Here is a 15633-nt window from a genome sequence, read left to right as displayed (position 1 = left end):
GCTAAACCTGGTAAACTTATCTGATGAATAGCTATTGGAAAGTATAAGTGTCACTTTCGATGGCAAGCATTGACTAGTAACAAGGACTAAGAGTATTTTGAAGCCATCTAATACTTTTTTACAAAGTGTGATTAAGTAACTATCCGTCTGTAAAGCTTGTTTGATGTAACGAACACATCAGAGTACTAAGTATGGCTTATGAATTTATAGCCTTTTTAACATAATTCAAAGAGGTGAATATGGAGTTCCATAACTATTTTACAAAAAGTACTCAAATTATGTTGAATTTAAAATGGTCGTGGTTCGAAAACAAACATGGCTCTGAATCAGCTCTACATAGTTAAGTAAAGTTTTTGACCCTCCTTTAAAGGATTTCTTAAGAATGCATGTATTTTAAAGTCTACAAGAAGGACCTGAAATAGTTATTTGTGTAACTAGTGTGCAAAGTAGCACTTTGCTGCACACTAGAGAAATGTTTACGCATGAGCTTCCTAACTAAAGCTGTAACTGTATTGTAGGAAAGAAAAAAAATTATATTTGTAAAATAATACTATATTATTCTTAATGGTAAAATAAAGTTTGTTGGAACCTATCGAAAATTTAAACAAAAAATAAATTTTTAAATGGTTATTTCTCATATTTTTACTCTAAATATTATAGCTTTAGGATAAATTAAATTGTCAAAATACCGTTATGATTTTCTATGTAATGTAATATCCTAAGATTCTAGGTCATTTTGCAATATTAAGGTACTTAATGTTATTGTCGTACCTTGATTGATTCAAACCCTCCTGGGTTGGCAGCATATTTCAAGAATACCTGGTCCGAGTCCTGACACTTCTCTACACAAATATCGTACTGGCACCACTTGACAGTGTCAACTCTACTTCTAAAAGACAAAATGTTCTCTGACCCGTCTTTGAATGTGAACATGTACACTTTTTCATGTAAAGGGCGATTAGATTCAGGAGCGCAGTCGAAATCATCGAATGCGGCTAAAAATACAATGTTATCCTCAAAAGGCAGTTTTTCACGGTATCGATTTTCGGCATTACTTTCTTTCCGTTCTGCTATCGTCAATATGTATTTGGCGTCTTTATCATTTTTACGATAGCATTGAAGTATAAACGTTTGTAGTTCTTCCTCCTTTTCTTTCTTGACATCAACTGAGTATGTAGATACAAGGGTTTTACTAATTGTTTCTACTTTTAGAGAGCTTGTAATTATGTTGGCCCCTAGAAATATATTCGTAAATGAATTATTAGTTTCTAAAAATAAAAGTGCTTAGTCGCTTTACTACCATCAGTGATACAGTAATAATATTAACTAGGTGAAACCCGTCAAAATCGACGGTTACTTTTAAGGCTTACGCTAATTCATCTAACTGCGATAAATTGAGTGAAATCTTACTAATTTTATAAATGTGAATGTTAGTGTGTTTGTTTGTTTGTTTGTTTGTGTGTTTGAAGTTCAATCACGCATAAACCACTGGACAGATTGGGCTGAAATTGGACATGACGATAGCATACATTCCCGATTAACAGATAGGCATATTCTTATCTAAAAAATTCTTTCGGGCTCCACCCCAGTGGCTCTGTTAACCTTATGAGTATTCATATTTAAAGGGAATTAAAGAATTTAGTCAGCTGTTTCAACTAAAAAAAGTTGGTTCTATGATATGGAAAAGCATTAAAAAGTTATAAGATTTACCAACAAGGTGCAGCACTATATTTTTTTGCATTTGTGAAACAGCTAATTTGAACTAAGCATTAACAAAAAACTGTGATTCGCAATGAGAACTGTCAAAGTAGGATTGTTTACAGTTATGTTTATGTTTTTCATTTCATGAATAATTTGTGATATTTTGCGAATTGTTGATAATTTATTTTTCTCTATTGTTTAGGTGAAGTGGTAGAACATTATGGCTATGGTAGATGTGTAATACTATAGAATACTGTAAATTTAAATAAGTTAATGATTGTATAATTATTATGTAAATACCACGAGTTGTATTATGCCGTTGGGAAATAAAATATTTTTATTTTTCTATCTATAATATTAAAACGTAACAGGGTTTTTTTATTTCACGATTCTGAATCAACCACTCGACGGATTTTCATGATTTTTGTGTTGAAAGAAAGATAATTTTGAGAACTAGGTAATGTCGAAGCCATAATTTTAGTTTAGGGTCCCAGTTATTTTGAAATTAGATTTTAATTTTTTATTTAATTTTAAGTCTAGCAGCCGACGCTAGAATTCTAATCTAGCTTTTGGTATAATATAATTTGCTTAACATAACAGCTGTAAACAGTCAGCGTTTGTAACACAAATTCAGAACTTGGATCAAATTAAAAGACATACTAAGGGTTGACTTATTTATACTAAGTGTAATGCTAATCATTGATACGTCCAATCCTTCGATAAGAGGATGACGGATTATTTAAATAGGTATACATAGTAAAATACTAGGATGTTCAAATAATTTTTTGTAAGTAATCTTTGTAATCTTCGGATTGTTTAAGTGCAATGTAATTTGTAACTAACAGCTGGTTAATTATAAAAATGCCCTATAGAACTATGAGGTTATTTACTCAGATTTTGTCATTGATAGGAAATAAGTAAGATTAGTAGACCACTAAGATAAGTAACACTATCGATGTGTACAAGTCGAGGCTCTGTACACGAGTAAAAAAAAAGTAATATGCAAATTATTTTACCCCTCAACTTTTATGGAAAGGGTAGGAAAATCACAATTTTTACATGTTTTAATTAATCTTGGCAGCTTTTTGTTTACAATCAATGTTTTTGAATGCTTGAACTTTGTTTGGATTAGGCCGGAAATATAGATGTCATAAAGATGGAGATCAAGAATCCTCAGGAATACGATTTTAAATTACCACCACAACCTCAAACGGGTTTTATTTAAAGATATACAGATGAATGACATAGATTGAACACAACGTCATCATTGACCTAGGATACTGCAATTAGACTAACCATCCTTTTATGAAATCTAAAAAGTTATTTGGAGTGTGTTTAGTTGTGGTTACGTTTGTAGGCGCTGAATATTTTATAGTTTAAATAAATGAATATGGGGAATTACGATGGACATTGATTCAATGAGGGTGGTTTGATTATCAATAGACAATTAATTACGTCACTAGCTTTACTAGCGTTTTTACTTTATAAATTCCTTCAACATGTGACCAGTTCTTTTGTCGAAATGAATATTATTTTATTTTTGACTCAGCTGTTTACAAAACAAACTAATATGTTGTTGTGTTTACTTTTCTTTGTTTACACTTATTTATTTAGCAATTGATGCAGTGAAATTGACATAAAAGATGTCTGTGGACGATTCGTTTAATGATGTCAGGACACCAACGTTATAATTATATGTACTGTGAATTTTATTGGATGTTTTCGTTTTATTTCAGTTTCAATTCAGACCTACTGGAAATTGTGTATAGTATGAGCAATTGTATTGTGATGATATTGATTATGGAAGAGACAGGTATGCGATGGAAGGTGATATCATTGACTAGGTCTATACACTTCTCAATTGATAATTACTCTTTTTACTGTAGGCTGCAATAAAATTTGTCTTTATACGTGTAAACTAGCTGTTCTGAATTATAGGCCTACGCAGTTTTAACTGACTATACGTAAGACGTACGTAAGACGGGCTAACACCTCGTTTCATTTCATTTCATTTCACATTACTGCTATCAGTGAAACAGTACTACTATCAGTGAAACAGTAATACCATAAGTGATACAATACTAGTGATAAAGTAATACTATCAGTGATACAGTACTTCTATCAGTTATATGGTACTTAATACTATCAGTTATACGGTAATACTATCAGTGATACAGTAATACTATTAGTTATACAGTAATACTATCAGTTATAAAGTAATACTATCAGTTACAGTAATACTGTCAGTTATACAGTATATAAATAAGTATTCAGGGTGAGTTTTAATTGTCCCCCCCAACTTTTTTCTACATTTTTTCAAATATCAATCCCAGACCACTTCCAAACATTGTTGGGTAGTAAGTACTTCATTTTGACAAGGTGGTCATTTCCGGCCGCCATCTTGGATCCGCCATATTGGATGCAAAATATTTTTTTCAAATGTAAAGGTGGGGTTGTGACCCATTATTTCGAACTAGAGTTTTACCCTGATTACAATACAGCAAACAGTTTTTAAAAATCTCGATTTATTCTAAAGTTATGAGGCCTTTTTAAAACTTTATTTTTAGCCCATTTTAACATTGTGCTTGTACAAACTAAGACCATAATCTCAAAATAGTGCTAGATAAAGATAAGTATACACTACCAGTCATTGCCAACCTATTTCTACTTGATTATGAATGATGTATTTTTTTCGGCCGCCATCTTGTACTTTTGTCTGATACTTTTTTAAGCTGAACTCAATTCCATGGTCCATTTTTATTTCATATTTTGATTTTGAAATATTAACATTTTTAACAAAAATATCGCAATGTTTTATAAATAAAACTTCATAACAAAAAATGGATTAAGGCATTGAGTTTAGCTTAAAAAAGTAGTTCAAAATGATGGGTCACAACACACCCTTCATATTTAAAATAATTTATCCCATTTCAAAATGGCGGATCCAAGATGGCGGCCGAAAAAAATACATCAGTCATAAATAAGTGAAAATAGGTTTACAATAACTGGTAGTGTATACTTATCTTTATCTAGCACTATTTTGAGATTATGGTCTTAGTTTGTAAATGCACGATGTTAAAATGGGCTGAAAATAAAGTTTTAAAAAGGCCTCATAACTTGAGAATGAATCAAGATTTTTAAAAACGGTTTGTGGTATTGTAATCAGGGTAAAAATCTAGTTCGAAATATTGTGTCACAACCCCACCTTTACATTTGAAAAAAATATTTTGCATCCAATATGGCGATCCAAGATGGCGCTTAGAAATCACCACCTTGTCAAAATGAAGTACTTACTACCCAACAATGTTTGGAAGTGGTCTGGGATTGATATTTGAAAAATGTAGAAAAAAGTTTGGGGGGGGGGACAATTTAAACTCACCCTGTATACACGATTGGTATATACACTATTCCGTCGTGTCCGCCGTGCTACCTGCGTCAGTGTGTCCCTTATAAATGTGGCCAGCTACCACCATTAAATGTCTTTTGTGTTAAAAATGTGTAAACTTTATGTGTCGTCGTGTTGTATCTCATAACGAAGACTTCTGTTGGATTTATGGAAGAACCAATTTGATGACATAAGTTTGAAAACGGGTCATTTCTGACCCGAAACTAGTCACCCTTGAATATTTTAAGGACTGGAGACGGAATAAAAAGGTACGTAATATATACGTAAAAAGGTACGTAATAATATGGTTTGATTGTCAAAATATACACTCACGTAAACGTGTGATTACTTGAAACCTCTACCTTTATTTTTGTCTGTTTGAAAAAAAATAGTCCTATATTATAAGCTATCGTAGTGTGGCAGTAAAATAAACTAGTGTACCTGTTACTCGAATTCGAGCAATTGAGAAGTATTACAAACGTATAAAGTATTGAACGTATGAAGTATTTAAAACGAATGACAGTCATAATTTCTGATGACTTTAAAAGAGTCGACTCAAGGGTTATGGAAATACTCACGATTTACATAACAGTTCGATATAATGATAGTTTCTTGCAAATATCTTATCATTTTTCAAAAGCTGGTCTTGTTTTTTAGTGTTTTCTAAAAATGTTTCCCACTCATAGCTGCATTAGGTTGTCCATAATAACGAGTATAAATGTAAATAAAAAAACATTTCTATTTCTTCTACTTGATGGTGTTCTATGACTTTCCTATGTTCCCATAGTTTGCAAATCGGCTCAAGAAATGCAGCGTGTTAATTCATTTTTCTTTTTAGAATATCAAATTGTCAAAGCTTTCTCGATATTAACAGCAATCAAATTATCCATCTGATCATAATGTAAACAAATATGTACTTCATAAGGATAACATGGGAACTTTAAAAGCCACTGGGGCAGAGCCCATGGGACTTTTTCAACCATGTAGGTTCAGTTTGCAAATCTACATCTACACACCTATACAAACATTTTGGTATACTGTATAATATGTGGGGTTTAATCTTAAAACAAATAAGTCTTATTGTTTACAAAGTTTCATGTAGCGTTTTAATGATATGGATTAAGTAGACACAGATCCCGAACTAAAACTGTTAAGTACGTAGTATATGGTAATATACAGTTTGCAAAACTACAATTTCGCATGTATGAAGTATCTAGTTTTCGGAACTTACGTGAAACGCTGGGACACTCTGCTTGAGAACCCTGAAAATGTTATAGTTTGAATTAAATTGGTAATGGACATATAATAAAAGAAAACAATTTGTATTTAGTTAATACTCTGTAACGTTATTTGAAACATTTGGTATTCTATTATTATTTTAAAACTGAAAGAAATTGCATGTGCATAATTTTAAATTGAGCTTAGTGACTGTTAACTTAGTTCTTCTTTAACTTCTTCTTTAACTAAGTTCTTCTTTAACTATGCGAAATTAATTGACAATTAATTAAATTAATTAAATTAAATTAATTGATTTAATTGACAGGTAAAGCTCTCCCAAAACACTTAATGCTTTTTACCATGCGGTTGGCATTCTGGGTTATAGTAGTATGTTTTCTGTGCTTTCAGCCACCAATTAACGTATGTAAAACAGCTAAAACCATCATAGTGTGGTGAAAAAATCATTTTTCCTACAGTTACCTAACAATGTACATGTTCTCTCACTGATTTGAGAAAGCAAAGTGGCCAATTCGCTCATCAGTGAGACAGTTAACATTGTCTCACTCCAGATTTGCAACGTGAAGGCACGAAATAGTGAGCGCGTAACATGCAGGCAACGTCGTATGCGCGCGAAATACGTTTGGCAGCACTGGCTGTAAATCAGCTGGTCAGCTGTTGTACTGTTGTATTTGTCACTTCACATTAAATGTTATATTAAAAGTTCACTTCTGTGTAAAAATAGGTTATGTTTTTTCACCAATTTATTTGTTTTATGGTAACTGTAGGAAAAGTATAATGTGCAACTCGAGTTCAAAGTACAATTGCCTTACTCGAGAAACCATTCCTCACTCACCTACGGCTCGTGAGTAAGGATTTCTCTCGAGTGAGTCAATTGCTCACTTTTCTCACTAGTTGCACAAATAACTATTTAGCCCCTAGGGAGTAAAAATTAGCTGTTGTTAACTCATTTGTAAATTTCAATTGTAAACAGAATTGCATGTATCGAAAGTATGTTTATATTGTATAATCGATTGTAGTTAACTGTTGCCTTAGTGTAAATAGTTTGACATATTGATAGTATAATGTACAATAACACAATCGTAATAGACAAAACTATTGAATCACTTTTTAAACAGCTGCGTGTTACCGATACAGTACAAATAAAATTGTAAACTAGTTAGAAGTAGTTTTGCGAGAATAAATGAAAACTATTTAAGTTTTTTAGCACAGTGTGTTCAAATAATGGTGCAATATGACGAAAAATATAGTTCAACACATGGGGAAAAAAGGGTACCTCGTCTTCGCCTCGATCGTAAAACTTGAGGTCGGGTCGAAAAGAGTCACTTTGACCCTAGTGATGAAATATACTATTTTGGTACCTAATCTTATTTCCAAACGAGGCACATTGCGTACCAAAAGGAGCTACGTTCACTCCTAGTGATGAAATATACTATATGTAAGTGTGTACTTACCATGTACCATCGAGAGAGCAAGACGCTTGGATCTCGTTCGCCTTCTAGTTTAATGTCTTTATCTTTTTCACGTGGAATTGCATAGTAACACCAAGATGAAGTGGGGGATGGTCTACTTCCAATAATGATGTCACCGGAGCCTTTATCTTCGTCAGCAAGAAACATGTCATCTATTTTGTTGACCGATGCACAGTCCAAATCGATTTTAATTTCGTAACTGTTTATACTGAGGATAGCGTGTGGTTTCTTTAACGCGTTTTCATAACAGCTCAGTTGAAAAGGATTCGATCTTCCGTTGTAATATGTAGCTTTTACTCTACCGGTAGATATTCCTTCCAATCTAGATATGTCTCTTGCTGAAAAATATGTTAGATTAATGTATTTCAACTTAATGATCGAATACAAATAACTGATATGATTCTTAAATAACAGTGGAAAGTCCTACGTAAAGTACATTTAGCCAGTAAAAGAATGTTTGTCTTACATGAAATTGCTTCGTCAAAGCCTTTTCTGTTGAAGTGCATATTGGGGGGAGGGAGGGGGAGGGAGGTGGTTAAAATGCGTTTACGGGTATGTAAAGTGAGTGATTCAATGTATTCTCAGTAGTGCCGGAATCCCTTGCCGTCCCTGGGACGTCGACTACAGGCTAAAACCCCCCCATCTCGTAGGACCCTAGCCTGGAACTATTTAGCACAATAATTTGAGCCTTTTGAACCCTGCCATTATTACTTTCCTTCTTATTTTTTTCCGAAGGCTAAGGCCGATCGATATCGATCTTCTTAGCCGGAAGTATAGCCTCGATGAACATTTACACAGTTTCAGTATTACAGTTTCAGGTGCCCTCTCCATGGAGCACAGCTCCAACTAATATCGAGAGTAATGTCGAAGCCGATTTTCGAGATCAAATAGGCTCGGTGGACATGCCACCTATCACAAAAGAAGAAGGTTTGTTCGGCCGTGTCTGCAATGCTGAGACAGTACAGACAGTCTGAGCTAGCGGTTTTCCCTTATTCTGTGCAAAAAGGCCACGAAGTACCTGTGGCCCGACAAAAACTGGAACACAAAATACCCAACCTCACGATGCTCCCGTTCCACCCATGTTAAGAGGCTGGGAATGAGCCTGGTGGCCCAACGTCCCTAGTCTCGGCGTCCCATTCGCGTTGCCAGAGGTTGAAACTGCGGTCTCGTTCTTCTGTAGCTGTAATCTCTCTGCCTACTTCAGGTCTTCTGCGGTAGATCACCTGTCGCTCCTTTGAAAAATGGAAGTCGTTGATCGGAGCACTGCCAATCTCCATGACTGCAGGCTCAGAGACCGTGCGGTAGGTAAAAGCAACTCGCAAGGCCCCTCACAGCTAAACGTGGGAAATCCATTTACTGAAGACACGCCTCTCCAGCACATGGGCCCTGGCCTCAGCACCGTACAAGAGCACTGATTAGACAACAGCCATCTGTAGGTGATGTTTGTAGGAACAGGAACCGCCAGCGTTTGGCATTGGCATACTAAAGGCAGCGAATCCTCTTCTTGGTTAGGACCACGATCTCGGCCATTTCGACCACCATCTACAAGCTGTGGTCCTGCATCCATTCGTTGATATTGAGCATCACTACACACGGGTTTTAACTCTGCCTCTTTGACGTTGGTGACTGCAAACCGAGCAGTGACGTCATCAGCGTAGCCAAAGAGGAAGGCATTTCAAGTCTTAGCTGACACTCTTAAGACAGGTTCCAGAGATTGGGTCCCAGGATCGATCCCTGTGCAGCCCCAGAAGTGATAGATATCAAATGCTGACATTCAGTGATGTGATAAAACAAAACATGGTAGGAAGGTAGGACTCGAAGATTCGGGGGATGTAGAGAGGAATGCAGAACGTATGCTCGAGCGCGCGCAGCATAACAGAGGAGTTAAACGCGTTCCTCACGTCAAGAGTGACGAGGTACTACCACCTCCGCACTCTGAGTGGGTGGGCCTCCGCACTCTGCATTGCCTCAACTACCTCTGGATGGCACCAATCAAGTGACCGAAAGGAAACCCATGCTTCTGCGGGGAAAAATCACCCGCAGAGACGTTAGCCTCAGTCTGACACGAATTAGCTTCTCTATCACTTTGCCAGTGGTGTGACGCATAGACATTGAGAAGAAAGAAGAGAGGCCTTCTCCGGTGCACAATTCACCTTGGGAATCAAGACAAGGTAGACCACGGAAAAACGACGCTGACGGAAAATGCTGTTTGCCAAGCATCATTGAACATATCCAAATGTATGTTTGCAACGTAATTAACGATGAGCTTGAGGATTTCCGCAGGAATGCCATAAGCCAGGTGCTCTACGATCTCTCAGTGATTGGACATTGGAGGAAAGTTCCTCTTCCCGAAAGGCTGGGAACACGCCCAAATCCCCGAATTTCCTTTAACTGGAATAATTTCATATTGTAAATAATAATTTTTATTGTTAAGAAATAAACATGTATCAAGAGTTGTGATCATATATTTTTTATTAATTTTCATTTAATACAGGGGATACTTCTAATCTAATGACATAGCCGCACGACTATTAAGATATTTTAAAAGTGGCAAAATATAATAATATAACCCTACGGAAACGAAGCATGAGGGAATGGCGAGAGAGTTAAGAGAGACACTGGTGAGTACAAGTTATTGGCTAAAGTAAGAATAATTTTAACAAAAACAAATTTGATTAAATAAACTTACTTATTGCCAGACCTAACATAAAGAATATACTGCCGTACTGTAGATAATATTTGTTCAAACTTACATTTTATTGCACGGCATTCTCTCTCCTGAAACATAGGTTTACATTAGATTGTCAAATGAAGTACACTCCGTTCTTAATAACGTAAAAACGTATTTAAAATTATCCACTTACTCCCTCTATACATAGTATATTATGGAAAAAGTATTGTTTTGTCAACATTTTCGAGAGTTTTAGGGGGATATATACGTTTTGGGTCGGTCCCTCTGAACCCGAAAAAGTGGTTTTGGAAGTAGTGTGTGTGTGTGTTCTGGTGTTTGTGTATGTGTGTAGTGTCTGTATGGGTGAATGGGTACAGAGCTACAAATCACACCTGTGGTACCCGATTTTGATTAAATTTTGTATGTAGGTAATAATCCGTAGTACCCCTTGTTGGTCTTATACTTATTTGCATTTTTTTCTTTTTATGGTGATTTTCATATTAAAACCCATTACAGTATATACAGAACAAATTGGATTTTCAAACACGACCTACACGATTTTAATTCAAATGTAGTATGTAATATCGTCTTTTTAATTTCAAATAAAACAGCGCAACCCCCATTAATGTAAAAGTTACGGCTCAAAAGTTATGAAAACTTTTGTGAAATGCTCCATAAAATGTCATAGTTACTCCCACAGCTTAATCATGCAGGCTTGTTAACAAACTAATGAGAGAAAGTATATGTCAGACTTCTGACACCATTTCTTATTAGAGAATAATGTTTTTAATTTTATTGAGGAAAAATATTTATAACACTTAGAATAAGAGCAACGCAAATATGCTTCCAATAGTTTGAACATTCTTTAATCACAAAGCATTTTTAAGTAGTGCTTGTATTCATTATTAAAATATAGTTTTATTAGTTGTGTACATAGCATAAATGTTGTTAAATTTCTTAGAGGAACTGAATGTCGTCACATTTACTGTGATGTAAAAACGACTAACAAGGAATTAGGGTGTTAGGGGTTTCTTATGGTTATTTTAATAAAACTTAGCGATATAAAAAATGATAACTATTACAATATGGACAGCAGTATACTACAAAAATAGCAGTTAGAAATGCACGTGCTAAAGATTTTACACCATGACATGCTAAATGTATTTTCTAATTTCTAACTAAGATCCTAAAAAATTCATACTCCTAATCATTTGGCAATGGATAATCATCACTAACTTAAATTCAAAAACAATATCATTAAATCGTGTTATACCTTTTTCGTTTATTAAAACAATTTTTAAATTATTTTTGATATATTTGCAAATAAAAAAATAACTATTATTATTTATAGATTTAAAAAAATCTTGTAATTGCAGCGCTGGTTGAAATGTATAAAAAAACACTAATATTTTACCTAAACGATATACTTTTACTATGGTCTATCAGATCACATATATCCACTTCAGCACGAATAGGATTGTAAGTTTATACAAAACTTAACTAAGTTATGTGAATCTTTTCTTCTAAAAAAACAAAAATAATTGAGTGTTATTTACCTCAATCCATTTAATAGACTCTCGGAGTTTGTCATAGTATTCCGGTGCGATGACGTTGGGTACATAGACTTTGTAGACACACCAAGGATGTTCCAGTTTCAAAAGTCTGCCGTTTTGACGGGACTCCGGTAAGGTTGCATATACCCTCATCACATTCGGGTATGGATGTTCGAAAAGAAACATGGAATTCACATCCTTAGAATACGAACAATCTAATCCTTTAATAGATATTATAAATCGGTTTGATTGTCTTATGACCAATATATGTTCCTTTCCTTCACTTTTATAGCAATATATATTATAGCCATTTGGCTCACTGATGTATCTGGCGACTAGTTTATCTTTCTGTACTGCTAACTTGTTTTCTTCTACGTATATATCATCAGCTGAAACAGTATGATAACCGTTAGGTACTGACGAAGAGACAACACTCTGTGATAAGTTTCAAAGATTGTAAGACTGTTTTTTGTTCGAAGTGGAAATAGAGTTAACGTAATGCAAATATTACACACATACATAACAAGAAGCATCCTTAAATACAGGGTGTCCATAAAAAACGTATCAGAACTTTGGGAAATGAATCATCATACTAAAAGGAAGAAAAAAGTTTATGTGAAGGTATGACCGAAAATGCATATTTACCCTGTTATCCGCCATTTTGTTTTTTATACAAAAATATTTTTATCTGTGAAGTTTTTCATTCGATGATTATGAAATTTGGTTACCATGTTAACATATACAAGACCTATTATAGAAAAAAATAATAAAGTTGTTCCGATTGTAAATTTCAAAATGGCGGCCGTTTGAATTCTTATAACTTAAATAACTCAAAAACGGCTAATTTTATGAAAAAATTTCAAGAATACTTTTGTTGGCATTTTAAATTCCCTATCAAACGGAACCAAGATCAAAAAGGTCGGACAAAAGACAACTGAAATAAAAGGTTTTTTAGCTGTAAGACAAGGCCAAAGGGTTCCCCAACTAACTTTGCCTTTATTTTTACACAAAAAAACGTTATATTTCAGTTATCTTTAGTCCGATCTTTTTTATCTTGTTATTGTTTGATAGGGAATTGAAAGTGCTAAAAAAAGTATATTATAAAATTTTTTCATAAAATTGACCGTTTTCAAGCTATTTAAGTTATAAAAATTCAAACGGCCGCCATATTGAAATTTACAGTCGGAACAACTTGATTATTTTTTCTGTAATAGGTCTTGTGTATGTTAACATGGTTACTAAATTTCATAATCATCGAATGAAAAACTTCACAGAAAAAAATATTTTTGTATAAAAAACAATTTTTTTTAAAAGAGGTTGGCGGCCTCTTTTAACCTTGCATTTTCCCGTCCACATAGACTACAGATCTGTGCGTGGAACGCATCCAGCAAAGCAAGGGGTGAGCCGGAACAGTACAAAGGTGAACCGTACTGATAAAAGTTAGTGGCAGTGACCAGGATCCGAACCCACGACACTACTGACTTGGGCCCGAAGTCCGCGACGCTACCGACTGAGCCACCGACTCACCCGCGTGAAGTTGGCCCCACCATAATGAGCACAAATTATAAAAACATGTCCATAATTTAGTGCTGAATTTGTGCTTCTCAAAGGTATATATAAAAAAAAAATGTGCTCAACAATAACACACCAAAAAATTATAAAAACTGTTGGCGGGGCTAACTTCACGTTCAGCCCGCCACCAAAAGAATTAACAATGTATCATACATAGGCCCGATTTCACCAAATTCTCGCTAACGATGGTTTAGTTAAACTTAGGTTAAAACTAACCGATGATTTAAACCACAGTTAAGGAAATCTGGTTTAACCAACGAAAACGCGTCAAAACTAACGCTGGTTTTATAAACGAGAGTTTAGAGTAAAATCCAGGTGGCAGTGGCAGTGAACTGTCATAATACCGGGCTGTTACGGGAGCAAGTAAACATAACCTAGAAAATAAATCAGTGTTTATGAGGTAGTGAAAACAAAACTGGAGATAGCAAGCTTACAGGAATACAATAGATTCTGAGCAAAATAACAACAGAAAGCAAGAATAAATACCAAAACAATTAACATAAGTAATTAAAGGCAAATCAATGTTGATCAAACACATTCGAGGAACAAATTGGTTGAGTTTTGCGGTCGAGTCAAGACTCACCAATCCAACTTTTTACAGGGATGTTCAATATTCTGTTTGTTCGCTAACCAGTTTGGTACATTTGAAGTAGTGTTAAAAACTGGAGTCAAAAGAATTACAAGAACGAGACACAATGTAGATAACACCAAAATAATTATTTTCTATAAAATACTAGCAGAATAATGACAATTTAGGTTTAGATTTTGGTTTACTTAATACCTTAATACCTGCTGCGACGTCGTTGACCAGAATTTCTGGATAGACTGTGTCATAAACTAAAAAATAATATTTACACTATTTACAATACTTTTGGCAAGATGGCGTTGAGCCTATACTCGATGGAACGCATCAAAATACTCGTCAACTGAGTACAGTGGTCGGTCGACTAGCCAGGCTTTAACTTTCTTTTTAAAAGTGGGCGGTTCACAAGACTTAAATCTTTGGGGGAGACTGTTGTACATCTTCAGAGCCCTGATGCGGAAAAAGCTTTGCGTTTTGGACAGCCTGCAGTAAGGTATGTGGAGCTGGTCTCTGTTACGAAGGGCGACGAAGGGGTCTCTGTTACGACAATTGTTTGAATGTTGGGTTAGGGTTACCCAAAGCCGGGAGAAGGAAAAGGGAGCCTATTTTTTCGAACAATGAAATAATAAATTTGATAATGTTGGTAGAAGAGCCGGGACACTCTTTTTAGCCGGGATAAAAGAGTACGGCTCTTGATCGCCAATCATTTCAATGCGGTCGCTGATCACAGATATACGCCTTAACTAAAAGCCTTGTGGGATAACCTAAAGCAATGCACTATGTGGGATAGCCTAAACACAAACCACTACAGTGGTTTGTATTCATTTCCTAAAGAAAAAGGCTAAACGTTTTGATAGTTCATATCTAATAATAAAATCAATTTCATCTTTGTTATTAAAATCATTAACCCTTTCTCTTATCCACCTAGTTAGGCGAACAACATAGGCTACTTTTCATTGCCATCACATCACTTACTTTCAAAAGCTAATTCGTACCGTATTCTCTTCTACCATTTCGCCTTTCCATATAAACTTTTAACTTACAACCAGCTGATATTTACTTAACGAAAGATTAAAGAAGTTAACCGGTCAAAATTGGGCAGTTAATTATCTAACGACGGTTTAGTCTAAACTAGCGCTAACGGCGAGTGGTGAAATCCGATTTCGTCAGTTAAGAGCTAACTGCAGTTAGAGCAAGGCTTAACGGCGGTTTAAAAGTTTGGTGAAATCGGGCCATAGAAATTTAGTGCTCATTTTGTGCTACAACAATATATGGTTTTTATAATTTGTGCTCTAAAAACAACCGAGTAAATGAGGAAAAACTGCCGCTGGTAATAACGTCATCCGCCCCGCCACATTGAACAAATCGGTTGAAAATGGTGTCACGATTTAGTGCTCATTTTGTGCTACAACGATATATAAGTTTTATAATTTGTGCTCTTAAAACACCCGAGTAAATGA

The 15633-nt window shown here is 35.0% G+C and overlaps 1 protein-coding gene across 1 annotated transcript in view; it reads right to left on the bottom strand.

The window, feature by feature from the left end:
• The window catches only part of LOC128999825 (uncharacterized), a 176737-nt gene that overhangs the window by 48179 nt on the left and 112925 nt on the right, over positions 1 to 15633 (bottom strand). Inside the window, exons 29-33 of the mRNA XM_054426521.1 lie at positions 12022 to 12407; positions 10548 to 10572; positions 7777 to 8132; positions 6318 to 6348; positions 772 to 1235 (exon numbers count right to left, since the gene is read on the bottom strand). Of these exons, the coding sequence (XP_054282496.1) occupies positions 772 to 1235; positions 6318 to 6348; positions 7777 to 8132; positions 10548 to 10572; positions 12022 to 12407 (1262 nt within the window). The remainder of the gene's footprint in view (positions 1 to 771; positions 1236 to 6317; positions 6349 to 7776; positions 8133 to 10547; positions 10573 to 12021; positions 12408 to 15633) is intronic.

The sequence above is a fragment of the Macrosteles quadrilineatus genome, unplaced genomic scaffold (genome assembly GCF_028750875.1).
Source record: "Macrosteles quadrilineatus isolate MER2022 unplaced genomic scaffold, UCM_ALF_1.0 Scaffold_8__2_contigs__length_117827958, whole genome shotgun sequence".
Lineage (NCBI taxonomy): Eukaryota > Metazoa > Arthropoda > Insecta > Hemiptera > Cicadellidae > Macrosteles > Macrosteles quadrilineatus.
Note: the sequence above shows the minus strand (reverse complement) of the source record. Positions and strands in the feature narration are given on the sequence as shown.